General features: G+C 46.5%; 1 protein-coding gene across 2 annotated transcripts in view; it reads left to right on the forward strand.

Moving 5' to 3' along the window:
- The first annotated feature begins 1027 nt into the window (after nucleotides 1-1027).
- Nucleotides 1028-27781, forward strand: part of STPG1 (sperm tail PG-rich repeat containing 1) — a 221110-nt gene continuing 194356 nt past the window's right edge. For both annotated transcript variants that reach the window (XM_063954298.1, XM_063954299.1), the window contains exons 1-2: nucleotides 1028-1103; nucleotides 3456-3539. In XM_063954298.1, coding sequence (XP_063810368.1) covers nucleotides 3458-3539 — 82 coding nt within the window. In that variant the 5' untranslated portion in view covers nucleotides 1028-1103; nucleotides 3456-3457. The remainder of the gene's footprint in view (nucleotides 1104-3455; nucleotides 3540-27781) is intronic.

A 27781-nucleotide genomic window follows, 5' to 3' on the forward strand; every position in this document is an offset into this window, starting at 1 on the left:
AGTGCCAGCCAATCCGCTCCTAACCGCCATGCCCTCTGAGGGAAATGAAAATAACAGAGTCTGTCTACAGAGGACCCTAGAAATTGAGAAGCCTCTATTTTTTCAGTTTGTTTACTTGCAAAACAAAGGTTTCTTTATAATATCGTTTTGTCATCCATTTCTGGAAAACAAGACAAATATAGCTGAAAAAAGTCAGTACAGACATAAGACTTTATTCTCTAGTTGTGTACACACATTGTTATTCCAACTGCAATTGTCTAAAATTATAAGAAAGTTGTTCAGATATAAATGTGTGGGTATTATTTTCCTTTGTTCCAACACACACAATATTCACCCTGAGGTGTTCTAGTTGTTAGGATTGCTACCAGTGAGCAGTGATTCAGTGAGCATTAGCCCCGTCCAGCTGCATACCTCCCAACTGTACCGATTTTGGCGGGACAGTCCCGTTTTTCACGGTCTGTCCCACCCGCGGGTCGCTGTGTCCCACGGGTGGGGGGTCAGTTGGGAGATCCCCCTGTCACTCGCTGCTCTGATCAGAGCAGCGGTGAATAGATGCAGTGCGCATGCGCACTGCATCTACTCCTGGCAGAGAGGGACAGGGGGCATGGCCAGCAGCTCTCTCAGCGCTGTTCATGCCCCCATAATGACGAAAATGGGGTCGCGGCTTGCGATTGCAGCACTTGTCACGAGGCCACGTCCCATTCCGATAGGTCATGCCCCCTAATTTCGGGCGTGCGCCTTCGGCGAGCGTAGGTGTCCCTCCTCGGCAGTCCGCAAAGTTGGGAGGTATGCAGCTGCTAGTGTGCATGTGACCTGTTCACATCCTAGCTTGCCGGGCAGGTGCAACTTCACTATTAATTTTGGGTCTCAGCAGGTTAGTGAAATAAAAATGTATCTTCCCTGCCTTCCAGCGGAGAATCAGGATGCTTGCTACACAACCCACTAGCTGTTGCTAGGTGGCAAGCCTATCCTCTAGAACAAAGGAAGTTTGTAGGTCATAGATTTCTGCAAACTATTGTGGGGTTGCCGAGTAACCAGAGTATACACAGTCCTGCTGCTGCTGCCGCCATGTGTTTTTATAGATCATTTACACAGAGAGCAAGGTAACTATCCTTATCAATATATAGCAATGTAAGTATGTGTGCCTGTGTCTGTAATTGTATTGAATTATTCCACAAATGCTGTGTAATTGTGGTGTAAACCACACTGCTTTTATACTGTTGCAGATGGTGGCAAAATTAAAAAGCAAAGTGTGTAACTGCGAGCTTTGGGGCCGATTTAATAAAACATGTCACTTTCAAGCAAGTTCTCAAAGTAACTGAGAAAAGTGCATTTAGGAACATGTCAGGAGGCATCTGATTGACTTTTACTCTGCCAACAGAGTTTCATCTCAGTGGCTTTGTTTGTTTCATCTTTTGGGGATTACTACTGTACCTCAGCAAAGATATAAACTTAATTTGACTGTGCTTCCGTATTTACAAGGACCAGACACCAGAGGGGCTCACAGTACTGAAAAGGATGCTATTAGTAGCCACTGTTCTGCAAGATTAACGTTCACATCCCTTTGTATATACATTTCCATGTATACCTTCAATAATATCTCCTTTTGAAAAATTTCCTTTGAACCTTGTATCAAGTCCCCCTCTGAGATTGAGATTCAATTTGATATGCTATGTGCCCCATATAATCCTTTGCTATCCAGACAGACTTTTAACAGGATTTAGGGGCCTATTAATCAAGGGATTTTTATTTTTTCCATAAAATTATTTAGAAACTACAGCGTCTGCATACTTTGTTACTTTAGTTTGTAGTAATAGTCTAATGCAAGAAACTTCATAGAAATCTCTTGCAAAAGGATAATTACCACTGCAGACTGCAGTCCCAATTAGCATCAATGGTCTGACTCTATGGGGGAATTCAGTTGTATTCAATTTATATATATATATATATATATATATATATATTTTTTTTTTAATGGAAACAAATGGAATGTCAAACAATGGAATATGAAACTCCAATTTTTTTTTTTTTTTTATACAGTTACCCTTCATAAAGTACTGTGTATTGCTGTGAATTTGAAATTTTTATCAGGTCCTACACCAGAAATATAAGAGGTCAATTTAGGTTCAAAGTGTTCTAAAAAAAAAAAAAAAAAGTAGATAAGATAGATAACTCAAAATGTATTTGGCAAATCTATGAGTATACAACTATTCCCAAACAAAATTAAAGCTCTGAAATTGTATTCCTTCCCACTGAAATACAAACCCCAAAATTTTCTTAATGGTGGTTTCTGACTACTAACTTACAGGGGTCATCACACACACAAAAAAGAAAAAATGGTCAAGCAACCAGGGCTGGACCACTCCACATGGATTGACTCTCCGGCAAATTGGATGCAATTGGAAGTTTCCAATTACTTAGTCAATTATTAGTCAATTATTACTCACCTTCCGAGGTGGGATCTTCTGTATCCAGTGTCTGGAATCTGTCCTCTGTAGCAGCGGTGAATATGTAGTGTGCGTGGAGTGTCTGTGAGTGTTTGCTAGTGTGTGTACATGAGTGTGAGTGACCTCCCAATGTGTGTGAAGACCCCCCTCCCGCAGTGTAATCCTCCCTGGAGCCGGCTGCTGGAAGAACTACATCTCCCAGCAGCCCTTGCGCCTCCCATCAGCCCTCTCTAAATGGCAATATGGAGGGGTGACCACCGGAACCCAGGAAACCACCATAGAGCACCAGATAGGTGAGTATGTTTTATTTTATTTTTTCACGCACTGCAGGGTTTCCAGTTTTGTTTATTGAATTCCCCCACAGTGTCAGTTTCTCAGAAGGCGTTTTTTTTTTAAATGTGAAAGACTCCTCCGATGTGCCTGGGATGTAACTTTCAGGGACAGCGGTTCTCTGAAATTCCCTCGGTTCTCATGATATAAATGTTATCCACTTCCCAAGGAAAAAGTTTGACAGGGCCCCTACGTACCACCTAATGGCGAAAAACATATATAACACATGTAACTTTGACAGGGAAGGTGGGCCCCTCTCAGCTCTGGGCCCCATAGCAGCTGCACTGTCTGCACCTATGGTAGCTACGCCTTTGGTTTTAGTCAGAGAAGTGATCCCTGTTTTCTTTAAATCTGCTGCTAATTAGCTACAATATATTGGTGCTCCCTTAAGAACCTCTTTTGCCAAGGGCAAGTTTCTGGTTTTTTTCACCAACTGTAAGTTGCCTAAACAATTTAATCAGACTGTTCATGTATTCAAAAGTATAGAATCTGCAACCCACAAAAGCAATCTACGTTTGCTGCATAGGTAAAACCATATAAGTGATTGCCATTATCTTATAGAGTTGGTTTTAATAGTAGATGAGTTACATTATTCCTTATTTGCATTTTGGAATGCATTTTAACATCTCTCTTTATTAATTAGAAAACAACAACCTTTTTTTTATATTTTTGGTGAAGGGATGATGGAGTCCTATGTAAGAAATTACAGTGAGAGGAACTTAAAAACCAATCATCTGCTACAGTCCAAACAACTGCAGAGGGGTAAATATTTTCACATTTTCTTTCACGGGTGGCATCTAAAGGAACAGAACATCTCGCAACCATGGTCGTATCTACAATGGGTGCAGGTTGTGTAGATTTACAACTTCGAACATGATGCTTTAACTCCACCATTACAGTCCAGTTTTTAAGGATATCCATGCTTGATTCCAGGTGGTTAAATAACATTGACTAAGGCACTAATTAAGTCACCTGTGGTCAGGCATGGATATCTTTAAAATCTGGATTTCATCATACTGGATTGTAATGGTGGACTTTGGGAAACTCTACTTTACCGTGTTGTTTGACGTTGCATATCCGATATTGTCCAAATGCTGTAATTCCAATCATTAATATGTCGGCATTCTAAGTCTGAACACACAGTATGCCTATTGTCAGTGTTTACTGTGGGGGCTGCAACCCCCAGGTAAAATCCACCACTGGTCCACATGCTTTAGAGTGATCTGGGAGGATTATAATTGAACACTCGCTCTCTCTCTTGCCAACAGAAGAGCATTTAGCACACACCAATTCATGGTTTCACAGATGCGTTACGTTGGTTTTACAGCTTCCTTCATGGTAGCAAGCCATTTATCAAGATTGAACCTGTACTGTTTAATACAGTGCTGTCTCCCCAAACTTCTTATGATCCTCTTCTGTTACACTTACTTACTAGAAAAACTGCATTTCAGAGTCTTCTAAAATCTAAATGAATCCTCAAGTTCCTGATATTTTAGGGTTTCTTACAAAAATACCCCATAAAACAATAAATTAATATGTCTTCTGCATCTTTCTAGTGTGAACATTCATGAAAGAGGAGTGCGGTAAAAAGGTGCTGTTAACTTTAACAGATAATCAAGTTGCAATTTGCCTAGTACAGTTTAGAAAAAAAGCACTCACCATATTGGTTCCTGTAGGTGAAAGTACTTTTTCTTTGTGCCAGGTTTGATAAGTGTGAATATGGGTCTTTGTTTAAAGAATTCTGTATAATGCTCCTCCAGCCTTGCTCGTTTGAGTGTCTGATCCCAAACATGAGCTGGAGGCTTTTATGGTATATGGTGAAGAGATTTTGCCTTCAGTATCACTGACTAGATAGTGAATTGATTGTGCATACACATAGTGAGAGGGTTGATGGAAATAATAAAAAAAAAAGATTGTTGCCGTTAACATGTACCATAACTTTTTTTTCTACATTTCTTTTTCTGCATAGACGGTGGGGGTGTCTTTAAAGTACTCAGACCCAGGTCGCAAGGGGAGATATAAGATGATGTGACCGCAGCCACCTCAGAGTACAGCTTTTTCTGAGGTTACCCAGTGAGGCCTTTACCAAGCTGGAATGTCCCTTTAGTACTGTGGCTCTGTCAGTCTCTTATTAATCCTGCTAATGGTCATGTAATCTTGTTCGCTTTATTGTGAGGATGAATCCTACTTAGTTAGAGGTAGACTTGCCATACTATCCCACAGGGGCGGATCCAGAAGAAAATGAAAGGGGGGGCACCATGATAGGGGAACGGTAATAGTTATATTTACATGCACCTAAGGCACGCATGCTCCCAGATAAGAGGAGTGGTATCACAGGGGGCGTGGCCTCACATAATTGGCTGTAGGAGCGCATCCTGGTTTATTGCCAATGTTTCACCCTGATGAAAAGGCTGATTGGGCCTTGAAATGTTGGTCACCTGTTCCATTAGTTATGGGAGCCTGGAAGGCACCCCAGTACAATATAATTATTATAGTTTTTAGTTGGTGGTGGCAGGTGCAGCATACCTTGTCTTGAGACTCAGACTGCAGGACACGAACTGCCCATCTTTGATTAGCAGAAGCAGCCAGCTGGATCTCCAACAAGCAGCATAAGACTTCTGCAGGACAGCCCTGTCACAATCACACGGGCTGCCTTCTCAAAGCTGAGCTGAGTTTGACTGCACCTAGCATGGTGGTAAAGGAAGTGGAGAAGGAAGTGCTGGGAAACTGTGCAGTGCAGTGAGGGCTAATGAAGCCTTCTGCGCCATCATAAGTAACAGTCTTACTTGATGCTGGCATTTGAACCCCGCGCCTGGGCTAGACTCTGACTGGCAGTGGAGGAGGTAGGTTGCAGTGTGAGCAGGGGGAGGCTAGAGCTGCAGCTACAGCATCCCCAATGGTTACCACATGGACTTGCCGTTAGAGCCGCGGCGGGTCCTAGTGCCTGCCGGCTCTTTTCTCAAATCTGACTGATGGAAATAGCAGCAGTGCTGCTGCTGTTCTCCTTTTGAAAAAAAGAAGAAGTCAGAAACGACAGGGGGGGTGGGGGGTGGGGGGCACGGGCCCGAGTGCACCCCCCCCCCCCCCTGGATCCGCATATGCTATCCCATTAAACCGGAACACCTATGATTTACACAGGTTCTGAGGTGGCTGACTTCAAGCCTGCATTTCACCTGGTTTAATCAGCCACAGGACCTGTATAATCCATGAGCGTCCCGGTTTAAAGGGATGGTATGGTAAGCCTAGTTAGAGGTCAGTGCCTGGACTGTTGATTATGACTATATGTATGTAAACACACTTGTGTACAAGCCTTAAGCATTATACTCACTGGAGTTTTATTTGCATTTATTAACAATGTTTACACTTGCTTTCACTAGGTCATTTGAATGCATTTAATTAACCTCAATGCATTTAATTTGTGTTTAAAGCTTTGAATGGAGCAAGAAGTAAATAAGTCTTGTGCTACCGTGACAGGTGCTAGTAAATGAATGTACTGAAGTCTAATGAATATTCTATATCTGCTGTATGTAAAACTTGAGTGGATGGAATATATAAAATGTTTCTTATGCTGCATGATTTTTAAGCCCATTCTACTTTATGCTCTCTATTCACAACATGTTGGCGCATTCACATATACGCACTACATCCATGTGAAAAATCTTCGGCATGGAAAACTGCTTGCCACTTGCTCACTTGCTGAAATGTCTTCGCTCATGATGGTTAAAGACACTACTTCCTACTTGTTGCCTCTAGAGGGCAGGGTTAGCCCAGGTGATAACTGTCATACATTAATAGACAGGTTAAAGTTCTACATATTATTATCCCCATGGATTTATTAGTGATTTACTAGTGACACTATACAACTAAACCTTGGGAATAGCACTACAGAAATATTCTACAGAAAGATAAGAATCTGAATTCAACCTTTCCTTTATTGTTACATCTTACTTGCTACAGTAGCTATTGTACATAAAGTACATGTGTAATTAATAAGAAAAATGTGCAAACAAGTGTTTCCATAATTGTAATTAAGTACATTTGTGCTTTCTGTGGGTCTCCCTTTAAAGCCCACTCTTTTATGACATTTTATTAATTAGTAATGCTGATTTATTTTCTGATAGTGCAACAACCTTGTTTTTATGTGAAGCTGATAATGGTCAAGAAAATCATACACAGTCAAGAGTATGCTTGCCTCATTACCAAGTGTACTCAGGGCACACCACTAAACAATTCTGTTTCAAACTATCTTTGGAAAGCCTGGGCAGGACTCATATTCTCCACTGTCAGACGATGCTTTGAGCTTCTGCCACTTTAGTTTCACCCCTTTCAATAAGACAACTTTTCACTCTTTTTTCTGAAATGCTGCTCAGTTTTGCCTAATTTAGGACCTACATTCGTGTTTTTTTAATGTTGCATTTTTTTTTTTTTTGCTTGAAACTTTTTATTACATTGCTTGGTGGGCACCAAGAAGCACAGAGGCGCAAAATGGCTTTCATTAGAAGATCATGATGAAGTTTTGACACAATTTGGTGTTTGTGGCTGGTATTTAGGCTCTATTTTAGCTTTATACACTATTCCCTCTGCAAAGGTCTTTGTAAATGGCTGTCTCTCCTTGGGGTTTGATATTATCACTGGTACCAGACAGGGTTGCCCCTGTCCCCCCTTATTTTTGCTTTGGCCATTGAGCCTCTTGCTGACAAAATCAGATCTATTGAGGAAATCAGAGGACCCATGTTAGAGAGTCTCTCCCATAAAATTAGCCTGTTCTCTGATGACATCCCTTTGTGTTTATTACATCCCTTCCTTGACTCCACTTAGTCACTGAGGAGTATTCACGTATTTCTTTCTATAAACTAAATACTTCCAAGACTAAAGACCTTCCTTTTAATATACCTGTAGCAGTTGTTAATTTGCTTAAAGACAGATATCGGTATGCTTTGCAAACTAGATCTATCAGATATTTGGGGGTACATTGGGTGAGTGATAGCGACCTATTTGATTGTAACTATATCCCATTGCTGTGTGCTTTTGTTGGTCACTGAATGGTTATTACATGAGATATCCTGATCTTGATAACTTTCACTCAATCTGCATACTTAGTCAGGTTCGGGACTGGTTTACATTGCAGGGACCAAAACCTTGGGTGCAGATAGAGCGTTTCTTTTCGAATCCATTGGCCCTTCAAATTTTATTTGGCTTCCTCCACAGGCTGTCCCAATATGGCATGGCCCGGGTGCTGTGATTAGAACCACTCTCTCTGTGGGTGTGTTATTGAAGGTCGACCACACTTAGATCGACAGTGTCTAGGTCGACCACTATTGATCGACAGTAACTAGGTCGACAGGGATTCTAGATCGACAGGGTCTCTAGGTCAACTTAGTCTAGGTCGACAGGTCAAAAGGTCGACATTCGTTTTTTAAACTTTTTTGGTGTTGCTTTCACCGTACAGTGACCGGGAACCCCAATTACTGCACTGCGTCCCCTTGCATGGCTCACTTCGCTCGCTATGCTTCGGGCAAGGTGCCTAGCTTCACTACCTCTGCGCTCGGCACAGGTTATCGTTCCCAATTGTAGCCCACGTGGATCATAAAGTATGAAAAAGTTAAAAAAAAGAAACATTTTTGAAAAACTCGTGTTGACCTTTTGACCTGTCGACCTAGAACATGTCGACCTAGAGACCCTGTCGATCTAGTTACTGTCGACCAATAGTGGTCGACCTAGACACTGTCGACCTAAGTCTTGTCGACCTAGAGAATGGATACCCTCTCTGTATAGCATCAAATTGTCTCTGCAGACACGGACGTATCTCTGCCTGCCCCTGATCTATCCCTTTTGACTATTGCACGGCTCTTCCTGAACTTGACACGTGGACTGCGGCAGGTCTCTCACAATTAAATTATGTTTTCCAGCAGGAAGCTTGGTGTCCTTTCCCAAATTCAAACGCAATTTAATATTCATAAACAAGACTTTTATAAATATCTTTTATTACGTCATTGGTTGAATACTTATCTTTGACAGATGCATAATACCTCCACCTTCCCCCAAATTATTGTATTGTAGATTGACTTCCATTTCGCACAGCTTAGGTATAACGAGGTGGTACCAATACATAGTGTTTATCTATAAAAAAGGAAAACTAACGGCCCATATTAATTGAGAAAAAGATTTATCTAGAACTCTTCGAGAGGAGGAGTGGGATCCTATCTAAAGGGCCCTACACACTAACAGATAAAATGCACGATATGATCGTTCTCGTTCATTAATCAATGAGAACTCGTTCATATCGTGCAGTGTGTAGGCACCAACGATTAACGATGCGCGGCCCCTCGCTCGTTAATCGTTGGTGCCCCGCCGCTTATGCATGCAAGATTAGGAGATTGTCCATATTAGCATGCAGTGCTATAGACCCGGGTGACGGGGGGAGTGAAAAAACGTCACCATTCCCCCGCTGCCGAGTCGCCTGTCGGCCGTCTCCGCCATCGGGCAGCTCGGAGGCAGATCGGTAAGTGTGTAGGGCCCTTTACACTTGTTTTAAAATGTCCAAATGTCTGAACCATTCTGAGATGTTTTACAAGCTGTTCCATATGGCATACTTTACACCAGAACGACAGCACAAATGTGGCCTTGCACTTCCCGGTATTGCTGGAGGAACTGCGGTTGCATGGGGTAAATTTTTCATATCTTTTGAATGTGCCCATTGCTGTGGTCGCTCTGGTCTGAGGTGTTTTCTCTGATAGAAGATGTGTTGGGGGTATTTTATTATTATTCACAGCAACTTCTAAGCGGTGATGCTTATTTTTTAGGACATATTTTAATTTCAACTAAAGCTGCTATTGCGCAACTGTGGAAATCGGCTTCAGTGGCCTGTACACGACTCATTGTGAATAATATCCACAAACATTTTCTATTTGAAACAGCTAGTTGTAAATATTATTCTTCTGCCTCTTCAATACATACGAAATGGTTTAAATGGAGTGAATACCGGGAGACATAGGGACAGTCTACTATATACAGTGTCCCAGAGGCATAACTAGGGTTTTTGGAGCCCACGGCAAGATGTAAAATGGCGCCCCCCCCCCAAAAAAAAAAAAAAAAAAAAAAGCATAGCTAAGGAAGTATGTGCGCGTGCCGAAGGCGCGCGCCGAAAAAAAATGGGCGTGGCCACACTCCAGAAGGGGTGTGGCCACGCTCCAGAATTGGTGTGGCCACTGAAAATGGCCCACAGTGCCAGTTACATTGCCCCACAGTGCCAGATACAATGCCCCACAGTGCCAGTTACATTGCCCCACAGTGCCAGATACAATGCCCCACAGTGCCAGTTACATTGCCCCACAGTGTCAGATACAATGCCCCACAGTGCCAGTTACATTGCCCCACAGTGCCAGATACAATGCCCCACAGTGCCAGTTACAATGCCCCACAGTGCCAGTTACATTGCCCCACAGTGCCAGATACAATGCCCCACAGTGCCAGTTACATTGCCCCCCAGTGCCAGATACAATGCCCCACAGTGCCGGATACATGCCCCACAGTGCCGGTTACATTGCCCCACAGTGCCAGTTACATTGCCCCACAGTGCCAGTTACATTGCCCCACAGTGCCAGATACAATGCCCCACAGTGCCAGTTACATTGCCCCACAGTGCCAGATACAATGCCCCACAGTGCCAGATACAATGCCCCACAGTGCCAGTTACATTGCCCCACAGTGCCAGATACTATGCTCCACAGTGCCAGTTACATTGCCCCACAGTGCCAGTTACATTGCCCCACAGTGCCGGATACATGCCCCACAGTGCCAATTGCATTGCCCCCCAGTGCCAGATACAATGCCCCACAGTGCCAGTTACATTGCCCCACAGCGCCAGTTACATTGCCCCACAGTGCCAGATACAATGCCCCACAGTGCCAGATACAATGCCCCACAGTGCCAGTTACATTGCCCCACAGTGCCAGATACTATGCCCCACAGTGCCAGTTACATTGCCCCCCAGTGCCAGATACAATGCCCCACAGTGCCGGATACAATGCCCCACAGTGCCAGATACAATGCCCCACAGTGCCAGTTACATTGCCCCACAGTGCCAGTTACATTGCCCCACAGTGCCGGATACATGCCCCACAGTGCCAATTGCATTGCCCCCCAGTGCCAGATACAATGCCCCACAGTGCCAGTTACATTGCCCCACAGTGCCAGTTACATTGCCCCACAGTGCCAGATACAATGCCCCACAGTGCCAGATACAATGCCCCACAGTGCCAGTTACATTGCCCCACAGTGCCAGATACTATGCCCCACAGTGCCAGTTACATTGCCCCCCAGTGCCAGATACAAAGCCCCACAGTGCCGGATACATGCCCCACAGTGCCAATTGCATTGCCCCCCAGTGCCAGATACAGTGCCCCACAGTGCCGGATACATGCCCCACAGTGCCAGTTACATTGCCCCCCAGTGCCAGATACAATGCCCCACAGTGCCGGATACATGCCCCACAGTGCCAGTTACATTGCCCCACAGTGCCAGATACAATGCCCCACAGTGCCAGTTACATGCCCCACAGTGCCAGTTACATGCTCCACAGTGCCAGATACATTGCCCCACAGTGCCAGATACATGCCGCACAGTGCCGGATACATTGCCCCACAGTGCCAGATACATGCCCCACAATGCCAGTTACATTGCCCCACAGTGCCAGTTACATTGCCCCACAGTGCCAGATACAATGCCCCACAGTGCCAGATACAATGCCCCACAGTGCCAGTTATATTGCCCCACAGTGCCAGATACAATGCCCCACAGTGCCAGTTACATTGCCCCCCAGTTACAGATACAATGCCCCACAGTGCCGGATACATGCCCCACAGTGCCAATTGCATTGCCCCCCAGTGCCAGATACAATGCCCCACAGTGCCGGATACATGCCCCACAGTGCCAGTTACATTGCCCCCCAGTGCCAGATACAATGCCCCACAGTGCCGGATACATGCCCCACAGTGCCAGTTACATTGCCCCACAGTGCCAGATACAAAGCCCCACAGTGCCAGTTACATGCCCCACAGTGCCAGTTACATGCCCCACAGTGCCAGATACATTGCCCCACAGTGCCAGATACATGCCACACAGTGCCGGATACATTGCCCCACAGTGCCAGATACATGCCCCACAATGCCAGTTACATTGCCTCACAGTGCCAGTTACATTGCCCCACGGTGCCAGTTACATTGCCCCACGGTGCCGGTTCCATGCCCCACAGTGCCAGTTACATGCCCCACAATGCCAGTTACATAGCCCCACAGTGCCAGTTACATGCCCCACAGTGCCAGTTACATGCCCCACAATGCCAGTTACATTGCCCCACAGTGCCAGTTACATGCCCCACAGTGCCAGGCCCCACTCAGTGCCAGTTACATATGCCCCATTTGGTGCCAGATACATGCCCCACTGTGCCGCCAAGCCCGCCACCCCCCGTCACTCACCGCTTGCTCTCTGTGAGGTGAGGAGAGCACAGCGCAGCGCCTCTCCTTCCCCTCACCGCTCCAGGTCTCCGGCGGCTGTCTGGCGCCGGTTCGCTAGCCAATCAGAGCTCGCGGACCGGCAGCCAATCAGGAGCCGGTCCGCAAGCTCTGATTGGCTAGCGCCGGAGACCGGACACAGCAGCGCTGCTTGTGCTGGCAGCGGCGGTGAGGGGAGGGAGAGACGCTGCGCTCTCCTCCCCTCACATTTAGGGTTGACGGGGGCGAGTGGGGCATGATGCCCTGGTCGCCAGCGGCGCCCCCCTCTCCTGGGCCTGCCAAGGCGCCCAGGGCACGTGCCCCACTCACCCTATCCTAGATACGCCTCTGCAGTGTCCCCATGGCCCTATCAGTCTTACGTTCCCCTGCAGTTGAAACGGATTCCTGAACTAATTCTGTTGTGATCTGTTTTACCATTGGCACATCTGAAGTACTCCCTCTGTCTGGCCCTCTGTCTCCCCCTGTTCGTCTTTGTCTGCCCTTTTTGTCCCCCCTTACTTGATTGTTCTGCATTTCACAAGGTTGTATTTCTATGATTATATGCTCGCCATATTGTGAAATGGAATGTGATATTGATTGTTTGTTTATTACACCTTCTTTTCTCATACGGATGCTGGGGTCCACTTCAGTACCATGGGGTATAGACGGCTCCGCAGGAGCCATGGGCACTTTAAGACTTTTCTAGAGTGTGAACTGGCTCCTCCCTCTATGCCCCTCCTGCAGACCTCACTTTAGAAAATGTCCCAGGCAGACTGGTCGCACTCTAGTGTAGCTCTACTGAGTTTCACTAAAAGACTTTATGTTAGGTCTTTTATTTTCAGGGAGACTGCTGGCAACAGACTCCCTGCTTCATGGGACTTAGGGGGAAGAAGTAGGAACCAACTTCCTAAAGAATTTCATGGCTCTGCTTCTTGCTGACAGGACACCATTAGCTCCTGAAGGGTACTGAACACTAGCTGCGGCTACGCGCTCACTCCCACAGCACGCCGTCACCCCACTAACAGAGCCAGAAGTCAGAAGACTGGTGAGTTGTATCACCGGAGATCAGCAGAGAGGGATCTCCGGTCATCGTGACGGGAACGCTGCACGAACATGCTATCCATAACACAGTGCACAGCAGGGTGCAGGGCGCGCGTGGGGGGGGTTGGGGGGGTTGCCCTGGGCAGCATGAAACCTACTCTCACTGGCAAAAGGTAGCATACTTTGTGTTTACACTGTCCTACACCCCCGCCAGTATAAATATCTATTCTAAAAGCTGATGAAAAATGCGCCATCACAAGGGGTGGGGCTTCTTCCTCAGGCAGCCAGCACACTGCTCAGCTCAATTTTCTCCCAGCAGCTGCAGGGCAAGAAACGCTGATGCTCCTCTGCTCTTCTGAATCAAGTATCAGGGTGCCAAAAAAGGGGAGGGGGTGTAATATTCGGTGCTATAACCTATTATTCATAATATAAAGCGCTTGAAGATCTCTGTGTACAAAGTACGTGACACAGGGATTTTTTGTCTCTGTGTACAAAGTACGCGGCACAGGGATTTTTTCTGTTGGCGCTGAGTTGTGAGCTGGCAATTCCTTCTGTGTCCTTCTGACGGACTTTACTGTGGGTCAGTCCCCATTAAGCCCCAGAGTGTCTGTGGTGTGATTGTGCACGTGTGTGACATGTCTGAGGCAGGGAGCTCTTCCCCTGAGGGAGCCATTTTAGGGACACAGAGTTGTAATGTGGTGGCGCTGCCGGCACACCACGAGCCTGAATGGGTGAAAGAATTACGTGATAGTGTGAATCATATCAGTAAGAGATTGGATAAGTCTGAGTCTCATGCAGAAAACTGGAGAAATCTGTAGAAGATGTGATTTTTAATAGTTCTGCCTTTTCATCCACAGGGGACCCCTCTGGGTCACATAAAAGGTCATTTGCACAAATAGTACAAACTGATACCGACACGGACTCTGATTCCTGTGTCGACACTAGTGATTCCAGGGGAATAGATCCAAAGTTAACGAAAAACATTCAATACATGATTGTTGCTATAAAGGAAGTGTTAGAAGTTACGGAGGCCCCTCCTTTACCACAGAAGGCTTACTTTTGTAACGAAAAGAAAATTAATGTAACTTTTCCTCCATCTCATGAGCTGAACAGTCTCTTTGAGGGAGTCTGGACAAATCCTGAAAAGAAATTTCAGGTTCCCAAAAGAATTCAGGTAGCTTACCTTTTCCCTGCAGAGGACAGGAAAAGGTGGAAGTCATCCCCCGATTTAGACGGTGCCCTGTCGCGGTTAACAAAAAAGTTGATCCTCCCTGCGCCTGGGACGACTTCAGTAAAGGAGCCGGCAGACCGCAAGTTAGAGACTATGTCGAAATCTATTTATGTGGCCAATGGAACACTACTCAGGCCTACCATTGCCTGTGCGTGGGTGAGTAGTGCTATTGAAAAGTGGTCAGAAAACTTGTCATCAGACGTAGACACAATAGATAGAGACGAGATACTCCTAACGTTAGGTCATATCAAAGACGCTGCTGCGTACATGCTTGAAGCCATGAAAGATATTGGTCTCTTGGGATCAAGAGCCGCTACCATGGCAATCTCAGCAAGGAGGACATTGTGGATTCACCAATGGAATGCTGATGCAGATTCCAAAAGGAATATGGAGGCCCTCCCGTATAAAGGTGAGGCCTTGTTTGGAGATGGACTGGATGCTTTAGTTTCTGTGGCTACCGCAGGTAAGTCGACATTCTTGCCTAATGCTCCTGCGCTGGCGAAATAGACACATCACTCTCAGATGCAGTCCTTTCGGCCCAATAAATACAAAAAGGGTAAAGGTTCCCCTTTCTTTGCGGGTAAAGGAAAGGGAAGAGGAAAAAAGTCCACAGTGTCTCCAGGATCACAGGAGCAGAAATCAGCCTCTGCTTCTGCCAAATCTTTAGCATGACGCTGAGGCTCCCTTGCGGGAGTCCGCTCAGGTGGGGGCACGTCTGAAACTCTTCAGTCAGTTCTGCGTTCAATCTGGCCTGGACCCGTGGGTCTTACAAATAGTGTCCCACGGGTACAAACTGGAGTTTCAACACATTACCCCATGCCGATTTTTCAAATTGACCTTACCAGCTTCTATCCCAGACAGGAAAGTGGTAGCAGCAGCAATACAAAAATTGTATCAGGACCAAGTCATTGTCCTGGTTCCCTTGTTACAACAAGCAGAAGGGTTTTATTCAAGCCTATTCATAGTTCCGGACGGCTCAGTCAGACCGATTCTAAACCTGAAAACTCTGAATCTCTACCTGCAACGGTTCAAGTTCAAGATGGAATCTCTGAGGGCAGTGATTTCCAGTCTGGAGGAAGGGGACTTCATGGTGTCAGTGGACATAAAAGATGCCTACTTACATGTTCCCATTTATCCTCCACATCAAGCTTATCTGAGATTTGCGATACAGGATTGTCATTACCAATTTCAGACGTTGCCGTTCGGACTCTCCACGGCAACGAGGATGTTCACCAAGGTGATGGCGGAGATGATGGTCCTCCTTCGACAGCAAGGAGTCAATATAATTCCTTACCTGGACGATCTCCTGATAAAAGCGAGGTCCAGGGAAAGGTTGGTGCAGAACATTGCACTCTCCCTGACAGTACTTAGTTCAACAACACGGTTGGATCATAAATTTTCCAAAATCACAGTTGGAACCAACGACAAGATTGTCTTTTCTGGGGATGATACTGGACACAGAACTACAGAGGGTATTTCTTCCAGTAGAGAAGGCTCTGGAAATCCAGAGAAATTCTGAAACCAACAAGAGTGTCGATTCATCGATGCATTCGGTTGTTGGAAAGATGATAGCGGCCTACGAGGCCATACAGTTTGTCCGATTCCATGCCAGAGTATTCCAGTGGGACCTGTTGGACAAGTGGTCCGGATCCCATCTATAGATGCATCAGAGGATAATCCTGTCATCCAAAGCCAGAATTTCGCTCCTGTGGTGGCTACACAGTTCTCACTTCCTAGAGGGACGCAGGTTCGGGATTCAGGACTGGGTCCTAGTAACCATGGATGCAAGTCTCCGAGGATGGGGAGCAGTCACACAGGGTAAAGCTTCCAAGGAAGATGGTCAGGTCAAGAAACTTGTCTTCACATAAACATTCTGGAGTTGAGAGCCATTTACAGTGGCCTTCTACAAGCGGTGCATCTTCTTCAAGATCAACCCGTACAGATCCAGTCGGACAATGTAACAGCAGTCGCGTACATAAACCGTCAGGGCGGAACGAAAAGCAGAGCGGCAATGGCAGAGGTGACAAAGATCCTCCTCTGGGCAGAAAGACATGCAAGAGCTCTGTCGGCAATTTTCAGGAGAATGGGGCCTTCACCAAGAAGTCTTCGCAGAGGTCACAGGCCTTTGGGGAGTTCCTCAAGTAGACATGATGGCATCTCGTCTCAACAAGAAGCTTCAGAGATATTTTTCCAGGTCGAGAGACCCTCAAGCAATAGCAGTGGATGCACTAGTGACCCAGTATGTGTTTCGGTCAGTGTATGTCTTCCCTCCACTTCCACTCATACCGAAAGTTCTCAAGATCATAAGAAGAACTGGGGTTCGAGCAATCCTCATTGTCCCAGACTGGCCAAGGGGGTCTTGGTATCCAGATCTTCAGGAGCTGCTCATAGAAGATCCTCGGCCTCTTCCTCTTCACGAGGACCTGCTGCAGCAGGGGCCATGCGTGTATCAAGACTTACCGTGGCTACGTTTGATGGCATGGCTGTTGAGCGCCGGATCCTAGCCCGAAAGGGTATTCCCAAAGAAGTAATTCCCACTCTTATTCAGGCCAGGAAAGGAGTAACGTCTAAACATTACCACCGTATTTGGAGAAAATATGTGTCTTGGTGTGAAACCAAGAAAAACTCCAACGGAAGAGTTCTCCATTTTCTTCAGGCAGGTGTGGATGCGGGCCTACGATTGGGTTCAATCAAGGTCCAGATTTCGGTCTTGTCGGTTTTCTTTCAGAAACAATTGGCCTCCCTTCCTGAAGTCAGACATTCGTGAAAGGGGTTCTGCACATCCAACCTCCATTTGTGCCTCCTGTGGCACCATGGGATCTTAACGTGGTGTTGCAGTTCCTTCAATCGGATTGGTTTGAACCTCTCCAGGAGATAGAGTTAAAGTTTCTCACTTGGAAAATGGTCATGCTGTTGGCCTTGGCATCCACAAGGAGGGTGTCTGAGTTATGGGCCTTGTCTCACAAGAGCCCTTACTCGATCTTTCATGAAGATAGGGCTGAGTTAAGAACTCGTCAGCAATTTCTTCCAAAGGTGGTTTCTTCTTTTCATATAAACCAACCTATTGTGGTGCCAGTGGCTACTGACACCTTCGCTACTTCAAAGTCTCTGGATGTGGTCAGAGCTTTGAGCATTTATGTCGCCAGAACAGCTCGGATACGGAAAACAGAGGCTCTGTTTGTCCTGTATGCTCCCAACAGGATTGGGTGTCCTGCTTCTAAGCAGACCATTGCGCGCTGGATCAGAGGTACGATTCATCACGCTCATTCCATGGCAGGATTGCCAATACCGTATTCGGTGCATGCCCATTCTACTAGAAAGGTGGGCTCATCATGGGAGGCTGCCCGGGGGGTCTCGGCATTACAACTTTGCCGAGCAGCTACTTGGTCAGGAACAAACACGTTTGCTAAGTTTTACAAGTTTGACACCTTGGCCGATGAGGACCTAAAGTTTGGTCAATCGGTGCTGCAGGGTCATCCGCACTCTCCCGCCGTACTGGAGCTTTGGTATAACCCCATAGTACTGAAGTGGATCCCAGCATCCTCTAGGACGTATGAGAAAACAGGATTTTAATACCTACCGGTAAATCCTTTTCTCCTAGTCCGTAGAGGATGCTGGGCACCCAGCCCAGTGCATACTTTACCTGCAGTTATTAGTTGTTAAAAATGTTTTCAGCACGTTTGCTATAATGTTCATGCTCATTGGCATGTGTTTTGTTGAATGCCATGTTGTGCTGTATGGTTGAAGTGTGAGCTGGTATGAATCTCACCATTAACTTAAAAGTAAATCCTTTTCTCGAAATGTCCGTCTCCCTGGGCACAGTTCCTATACTGAGGTCTGCAGGAGGGGCATAGAGGGAGGAGCCAGTTCACACTCTAGAAATGTCTTAAAGTGCCCATGGCTCCTGCGGAACTGTCTATACCCCATGGTACTGAAGTGGACCCCAACATCCTCTACAGACTAGGAGAAAAGGATTTACCGGTAGGTATTAAAATCCTGTTTTCTCTTATGTCCTAGAGCAGGGGTGGGCAATTATTTCAGCTGAGGGGCCACTTGACATTTCCTGTCAGTATCTTAGGGCTACATACAAAATAGCAGCTCCCCCCACTTGCCAAAAATATAGGGACGTGCTTCATGTGGAAGGGGTGTGGGCAAAAAATAATACAGATTCATATTAGGCTGCACAATAGTCTCCATTATTCAAATTGCGCCACACAGCGCCACTTACACACATTACACCAGATAGAGCCCCTTTTACACAGTATGGAAGGTAGAGCCCCTTTTACACATTACAGCAGGTAGAGCCCCCTTTTACACATTAACATTTTATTTAGGATAATTATTGTGCAGCAAGCAAATTATCCAGTGTCTTATGGCCCCTGGGGAAAGGTGTGACACAGTGACAGAACACGGGGAGGGGGGGTGACAGTGACAGAACACGGGGTGTGTGACACGGTGACAGAACATGGTGGGGGTGACACGGTGACAGAACACGGGGTGTGTGACACGGTGACAGAACACGGTGGGGGTGACAGAACACGGGGGGGGTGACATGGTGACAGAACACGGGGGGGGGGTGTGACACGGTGACAGAACACGGGGGTGTGACACGGTGACAGAACACGGGGGGTGTGACACGGTGACAGAACACGGGGGGTGTGACACGGTGACAGAACACGGTGGGGGTGACACGGTGACAGAACACGGGGGGTGTGACACGGTGACAGAACACGGGGTGTGACACGGTGACAGAACACGGTGGTGGTGACACGGTGACAGAACACGGGGGGGTGACACAGTGACAGAACACGGGGGGTGACAGTGACAGAACATGGGGGGTGTGACACGGTGACAGAACACGGTGGGGGTGACACGGTGACAGAACACGGGGGGGTGACACAGTGACAGAACACGGTGGGGGTGACACGGTGACAGAACACAGGGGGGGTGACACGGTGACAGAACACGGGGTGTGACACGGTGACAGAACACGGGGGTGTGACACGGTGATAGAATACGGGTGTGTGACACGGTGACAGAACACGGGGGGGGGGGTGACACAGTGACAGAACACGGTGGGTGTGACACGGTGACAGAACACGGTGGGTGTGACACGGTGACAGAACACGGTGGGGGTGACACGGTGACAGAACACGGGGGGTGTGACACAGTGACAGAACACGGGGAGGGGGGGTGACAGAACACGAGGGGGTGACAGTGACAGAACATGGGGGGTGTGACACGGTGACAGAAGAACACGGGGGGGGGTGACATGGTGACAGAACACGGGGGTGACATGGTGACAGAACACGGGAGGGGTTGGTACAGCGAGAGCTAAAGATCTCTCCCCCAAACCTAAAAACAGACTGACGCCACTGCCCGCACACACAAATATACACACACACACACACACACACACACACACACACACACACACACACACACACACACACACACACACTTTTCTTTCTCTCACTCACTTTTCCCATTAACTTTACTGATCTGGCTGGCTGGCAGTGGCAGGAAGGATGGATCTATTCTGTACAAGTCTGGCACTTGTCCCGTGTAGCTCCGCCCCCTGAGGTCCCATGTAGCCCCCCCCTCTCGGCACGTAGTTCCGCCCCTTTTCGGCTGAACCCAGCCGTTGTCACTGGGGACTCTGGAGGAGGGAGGAGGCTGCTACAACGCAGCAGCAGGGGAGAGAGGCGCCGCCGGCAGCTTGGAGGTACTGCAGCTCAGAGCAATGACAAGCAGCTCAGCCGTTCGGGCCGCTTGTCATTGCTCGCTGGTGGGAGGCAGTGGGCCGGAGAGGATCGGTTTGCGGGCCGCATCCGGCCCGCGGGCCGTATTTTGCCCACCCCTATCCTAGAGGATACTGGGAATCCATTTAGTACCATGGGGTATAGACGGGTCCACTAGGAGCCTTGGGCACTTTAAGAATTTGAAATATAAATTTTGTGCTATCTGCGCAGATTCAAACAGTGTGGTTTAGCAGCACATATACTTAAAGGAAAAAATAACCAATTTTTCCAAAACAACAAGAGCAAATCAAATAGATAAAATGTACAATTGCGCTTACACTGTTAAATGAGTACAAGGGGTACTGGTTGAGATCTTTCACACAATCGGATAGAGGGAAAAGTGGACCATGAAGGAATTCAGGCCCTCATTCCGAGTTGATCGCTCGCTTGCTGCTTTTAGCAGCATTGCAAACGCTAGGCCGCCGCCCTCTGGGAGTGTATCTTAGCTTAGCAGAATTGCTAACGAAAGGTTAGCAGTTCTGCTATTAAATATTTCCCTGCAGTTTCTGAGTAGCTCCAGACCTACTCCTAGATTGCGATCACTGCAGACTGTGTTTGGTTCCTGGTTTGACGTCACAAACACGCCCTGCGTTCGGCCAGCCACTCCCCTGTTTCCCCAGCCACTCCTGCCTTTTCGTCTGGTACGCCTGCGTTTTTTAGCACACTCCCGGAAAACGCTCAGTTACCACCCAGAAACACCCACTTCCTGTCAATCACTCACCGATCAGCAGAGCGACTGAAAAGCGTTGCACAGCCCTGTGTAAAATTGCATAGTTTTGTGTGAAAGTACTTTGCGAGTGCGCACTGCGGCCCATACGCATGCGCAGAATTGCCGGTTTTTAGCCTGATCGCAATTCTGCTAAAAACGGCAGCGAGCGAACAACTCGGAATGACCACCTCAATCCCTTAAATATTGTGCTACAAAAGAAAAAAAGCAATAGTGCAAAAACACCAAATACTATGGAATGTTCTTTAATGGTCAGAATTTTGCACTCACAAACGTAGGTTTTTTGAAGACATATCAAACAACACTGATCCACGATTAAAAACAATTGTTGAATCCCATGCTTCTTTCAAGAAACAAAGTGTGAAGGGCTAAAAAATTGAAAATAATGCAATAGTGCAAACATCTGTAGGCAACGTACAGTAGCTATTTTATCAGCACAGAATGCACTCACAAACATAAAAAAGTAGAAAGCTTAAAGTAAAACACTGGTGGATGGAGTCACATAGTCACATACTAACATAGTAACATAGTATTTGAGGTTGAATAGAGGCAAATTGCCCATCGTGCTCTACCTGTTTAAGTTGTAATGATCCTACATACTTGCCGAATAATGGCCCTCATTCCGAGTTGTTCGCTCGCAAGCTGCTTTTAGCAGCATTGCACACGCTAAGCCGCCGCCTACTGGGAGTGAATCTTAGTTTAGCAAAATTGCGAACGAAAGATTCTCAAAATTGCGAATAGAAATTTCTTTGCAGTTTCTGAGTAGCTCGGGACTTACTCTGCCACTGCGATCAGTTCAGTCAATTTCGTTCCTGGTTTGACGTCACAAACACACCCAGCGTTCGCCCAGGCACTCCCCCGTTTCTCCAGCCACTCCCGCGTTTTTCCCAGAAACGGCAGCGTTTTTTCACACACTCCCATAAAACGGCCAGTTTCCGCCCAGAAACACCCACTTCCTGTCAATCACATTACGATCGCCAGAATGAAGAAAAAACCTCGTAATGCCGTGAGTAAAATACCAAACTTCTTAGCAAATTTACTTGGCGCAGTCGCAGTGCGAACATTGCGCATGCGCAATTAGCGGAAAATCGCTGCGATGCAAAGAAAATTACAGAGCGAACAACTCGGAATGACTACCAATGTTTTATGACTAGTTAGCTACTATAACGCATGTTACCCCCGGATTAACCACGTTGATATTTTAAGCATTATAACTTTGGATAGCTTTTTCATTCAGAAATTTATCCATTCCTTTTTTAAATATAATTACAGAGTCTGCCATTACCACCTTCCCTGGCAGGGAATTCCACACAGTGAAGAACCCTTTCCTCCGTTGCGTTCGGAGCTTTCTCTCCTCCAGTCGCAGCGAGTGCCCACGTGTCCTAAACTGTGTTCTTTTAATAAATAATTCCTCTGATAACTCTTTGTGATGTCCCTTTACATCTCCTCTTTTCTAGTGTATACATATTCAGCCTAGTAAGTCTTTCCTTATAGTCCAGTCCTTCTAGGCCTTTAATCAATTTAAAGAAAGTAACCAAGGTTGGTGCTCGGGCGCAGATTGGGCTGTTGTACTAATGCTGCTGCTAAACAACAGGATTAGTCAATCCTGATACCTAAACCATGCAAAACAATAAAGAAAAAATAGCAGCGCTGAATTCAATTAATACTAAAAATGAGATGGATTGGATGAAAACAGGTTAAAACATTTATTAATAACTCTAATAAAATACCAAATAAAAGTCAATACGATCACCGGCAGAATTAATGAAACCAGAAATGTCCGTTCCTTTTAAGTAACTGGACACCAGTTTGGGCAGATTTATATAGGCTTAGGAGCTGATTGCACAGTCCCAATGGAATTGTTACCGCTTCTTATGCCGCTGGAGGGAGAAAGTCCCATAAGAAGATTCTTCAATTAGAAGTTTGTAACATAATCTCAATCCTCACCAGTATGCAGAGTTTTGCTTGTGGAAAGGGTCCTTAGTGAGCCTATTGTATCCACCAAAATGTTGAATCTGGACGTCCAGTATGGTCCGGGCACTGGTTCTGTAGCAAATGGATGGTGATCAGGATGGCACCTGACGTGTTTCGCTGCAGGTCCTGCAGCTTTTTCATAAGAAGCGGTAACAATTCCATTGGGACTGTGCAATCAGCTCCTAAGCCTATATAAATCTGCCCAAACTGGTGTCCAGTTACTTAAAAGGAACGGACATTTCTGGTTTCATTAATTCTGCCGGTGATCATATTGACTTTTATTTGGTATTTTATTAGAGTTATTAATAAATGTTTTAACCTGTTTTCATCCAATTCATCTCATTTTTAGTATTAATTGAATTCAGCGCTGCTATTTTTTCTTTATTGTTTTGCATGCTGTAATCAATTATGTAGCTCGCCTTTCAACACTTTCGAGTTCACTGATGTATTTTTTATACAATGGTGCCCAAAACTGAACACAATATTCCAGGTGCAGGCGTACCAATGCCTTATACAGCGGCATGATTACATCCGAGTCCCTTGTCTCAATTCCCCTTTTTATGCACGCTAGCACCTTACTTGCCTTCTTTACTGCGTTTTGACATTGTGAATGGTTATTAAGCCTATTATCAATGAATATACCCAAATCTTTGTCCAACTCTGTTTCCCCTAGACGTTCTCCATTTAATATGTAGGATGCAAGTACTCATCAAATGATCAGTCTCTCATAGGTCCCATAGAGTTCCGGAAACTCAAAGTTCCCATGGAAGGCTCCAATTCCAGTAGATTTGAAGAATAGCCACAGCTGCTTAATGCATTTCGAACCTTCCTAGGTTCCCTTTCCTCCTGAGGATAGAAATAAATGGGAAAATCCACTGATAGTGGATGCATCAGTATCCAGGCTGTCACAGAAAATTGTATTGCCTGTCCTTGGTGCAGCCTCCCTAAAAGACACGGCTGATTGCAGAATTGAGAATACACTCAAACCTTTGTATACAGCTGCTGGGGTGGCACAGGGACCCACTATAGCATGTGGGTGGATTACTAAGGCCATTGCAAAATGGTCAGGTAACCTAATTGAGGGGTTAGGTACCTTGCCTAAGTGGGAGATTGTTTTACTCCTGCAGCATATACAGGACTCTGCAAATTTTATGGTGGAAGCCATAAAAGAATTTGGCTTGCTTAATGCATGCACCACTGCTATGGCAGTGTCAGGACGCAGAGGCTTATGGCTACGCCAGTGGACTGCTGACGCGGACTCCAGGAAAGACGTGGAAGGGCTACCCTTCACAGGAGAGGCCTTATTTGGAGATGAACTAGACAAATGGATCTCCAAAGCTACTGCAGGTAAGTCCACGTATCTTCCTTCTGCAGCTCCCCCAGCCAGGAAGGCTTACTCAGGACCTAATCTACAGTCCTTTCGGACTGCCAAGTTTAAGGGCAACACCAGAGGCTTCTTCTACAGCCACCAGAGGCGCTAGAGGTAAACCACGAAAATCAGCAAATGCAGGTTCACAGGAACAGAGCTCAAATTCTGCTTCCTCAAAGCCTTCAGCATGACGGTGGACCGCGATGCCTGGAAGACTGGCAGGTGAGAGCCCGACTAAAATTTTTAGTCACATCTGGACATCATCATGCCAGGATCCCTGGGTCATAGATCTTATTTCCCAGGGCTACAGACTGGAGTTTCAGGAGCTCCCACCTCACAGATTCTTCAAATCAGGCTTACCAGTTTCACAAGAGGCAAATATAACTTTACAGGATGCCATTCAAAAACTGCTACGGACTCAGGTCATTGTTCCAGTTCCACCTCATCTGCAAAACAAGGGATATTATTTCAACTTGTTTGTAGTACCGAAACCAGATGGTTCGGTAAGGCCGATTTTGAACCTCAAGTCATTGAACCCGTACTTCCGAGTGTTCAAATTCAAGATGGAGTCTCTGAGAGCATTGATCTCAGGTCTGGAGAAGGGGGAGTTCCTAGTGTCTCTGGATATCAAGGATGCGTACCTTCACATTCTGATCTGGCCACCTCATCAGGCTTATCTACGGTTTGCACTGCAGGACTGCCATTATCAGTTCCAGGCCCTGCCATTTGGTCTCTCCACGGCACCGAGGGTGTTAGCTAAAGTGATGGCAGAGATGATGTTGCTACTCCACAAACAGGGAGTGAACATAATTCCATACCTGGACGATCTGATAAAGGCACCATCCAGGGAGCGGTTGATGGACAGTATTTGCCTCTCAACCAGAATACACCTGGATCATGGATGGATTCCAAACTTACCAAAATCTCACCTGCAACCAACGCAGAGGCTTTCCTTTCTGGGAATGATACTGGACACGGAATCTCAGATAGTCTTCCTTCCCGTGGAGAAGGCTATGGAAATCCATTCGATGGTTCGAGCTGTTTTGAAGCCAACCTGGATCTTGGTGCATCTGTGCATTCATCTTCTGGGGAAAATGGTGGCCTCTTACGTGGTGCTTCAGTACGGAAGGTTTCATGTGAGGCTCTTCCAGCTAGATCTATTGGACGAATGGTCCGGATCGCATCTTCACATGCACCAGAGGATCCGTCTGTCGCCAAAAGCCTGGATCTCCCTTCTGTGGTGGCTACAGACTTCTCGTCAAGAGTCAGAGGTTCAGGATTCCGAAATGGATTCTGCTAACCACGGACGCAAGCCTCAGAGGTTAGGGAGCAGTCACCCAGGGGGTGCAGTTTCAAGGAAGATGGTCAAGTCAGGAAGTCGTCCTTCCAATAAACATCCTGGAACTCAGGGCTATCTACAATGCCCTTCTGCAGGCCTCATCTCTACTTCGGAATCAGCCCATTCAAGCCCAATCAGATAATGTAACGGCGGTAACGTACATAAACCGCCAGGGTGGAACGAAAAGCAGAGCAGCAATGTCAGAGGTGTCAAGAATTCTCCTCTGGGTGGAAAAACACGCCGTGCCGTTGTCAACGGTCTTCATTCCGGGAGTAGACAACTGGGAAGCAGGCTTCCTCCGCAGACACGACCTGCACCCCGGGGGAGTGGGCCCTTTACCCGGAAGTGTTCAGATGCTTGACACGTCAGTGAGGATATCCACAAATCTACATGATGACCTCTTGTCTCAACAAGAAGCTAAAGCGGTATTGTTCCAGGTCGAGAGACCCACAGGCAGTGGCGGTAGATGCTCTAACAACTCCATGGGTCTACCGGATAGTGTACGTGTTTCCTCCACTTCCTCTGATCCCAAGAACTCTAAAAAGAATAAGAAGGGAAATGGTTCAAGCAATACTCATTGCTCCAGGCTGGCCAAGAAGGACCTGGTACGCGGACCTTCTAGAGATGCTTCTCGAAGATCCATGGCCTCTGCCTCTTCACGAGGATCTTCTGCAACAGGGCCCGTTCGCCTATCAAGACTTAATGTGGCTACGTTTAACGCCATGGAGGTTGAACGGCTGATCCTAGCCAGGAGAGGGATTCCTGACAAGGTCATCCCGACTATGATCGAAGCCAGGAAACTGGTAACGTCTAAACATTACCACCGTATATGGAAGAAGTATGTGTCTTGGTGTGAGAGCAGACAATATTCCGCGGTGGAATTTCATCTGGGATGTCTCCTGCTTTTTCTGCAGTCGGGAGTGGATGTGGGCCTACGCCTAGGTTCCATTAAAGTCCAGATTTCGGATTTGTCTATTTTCTTTCAGAAACAATTGGCTTCTCTCCCTGAGGTGCAGACGTTTTTGAAAGGTGTTCTGCACATCCAGCCTCCCTTTGTGCCTCCCACGGCACCTTGGGATCTCAATTTGGTGCTGCAGTTCCTCCAATCAGACTGGTTTGAACGTTACAGGAAGTTGACGTAAAGTACCTTACGTGGAAGACCGTCACACTTTTGGCCTTGGCCTCAGCAAGACGTGTGTCGGAACTAGGGGCGCTGTCTCACAAGAGTCCCTGCTTAATTTTCCATGAGGACAGAGCTGAACTCAGAACTCGTCAGCAATTTCTTCCTAAGGTCGTGTCCGCTTTTCACATCAACCAACCTATTGTGGTTCTGGCTGTGACGGACACCTCTGATACTTCAAAGTCTTTGGATGTTGTGAGGGCTTTGAAGGTGTATGTAAAGAGAACAGCTCATCACATAAAATCCGACTCACTGTTCGTTCTCTATGATCCCAATAAAATTGGGTGTCCTGCTTTAAAGCAATCTATTGCATGCTGGATCAAGCTCACGATCCAGCATGCTTATTCCTCGGCAGGATTGCCAGTTTCAAAATCTGTACAGGCCCGCTCTACTAAGTCGGTGGGTGTCTCACCTTTACAGCTCTGCCAAGCAGCTACTTGATCAGGTTCGAACACGTTTGCAAAGTTATACAAGTTGGATACTTTGGCCTTTGAGGACCTTCTGTTTGGTCAATCCGTTCTGCAGGAACCTCAGCACTCTCCCACCCGGTTTGGGAGCTTTGGTACTTCCCCATGGTACTAAATGGATTCGCAGTATCATCTAGGACGTAAGAGAAAATAGGATTTTAATTACCTACCGGTAAATACTTTTCTCTTAGTCCGTAGAGGATACTGGGCGTCCGCCCGATGCTACGTTCTTCCTGCACTGTTACTTGGTTAAGTATTCTTGTTTGTTCAGCTGTTGCTGTTCATGTTTCAACTTTGGTTAGCATGGCTTTCCTATTGTTCTGTGTGTGCTGGTTCGTAATCTCACCACTTTCCTTATCTATCCTTCTCTCAAAGTATGTCCAT

The sequence above is a fragment of the Pseudophryne corroboree genome, chromosome 2, assembly GCF_028390025.1.
Source record: "Pseudophryne corroboree isolate aPseCor3 chromosome 2, aPseCor3.hap2, whole genome shotgun sequence".
Classification (NCBI taxonomy): Eukaryota; Metazoa; Chordata; class Amphibia; order Anura; family Myobatrachidae; genus Pseudophryne; species Pseudophryne corroboree.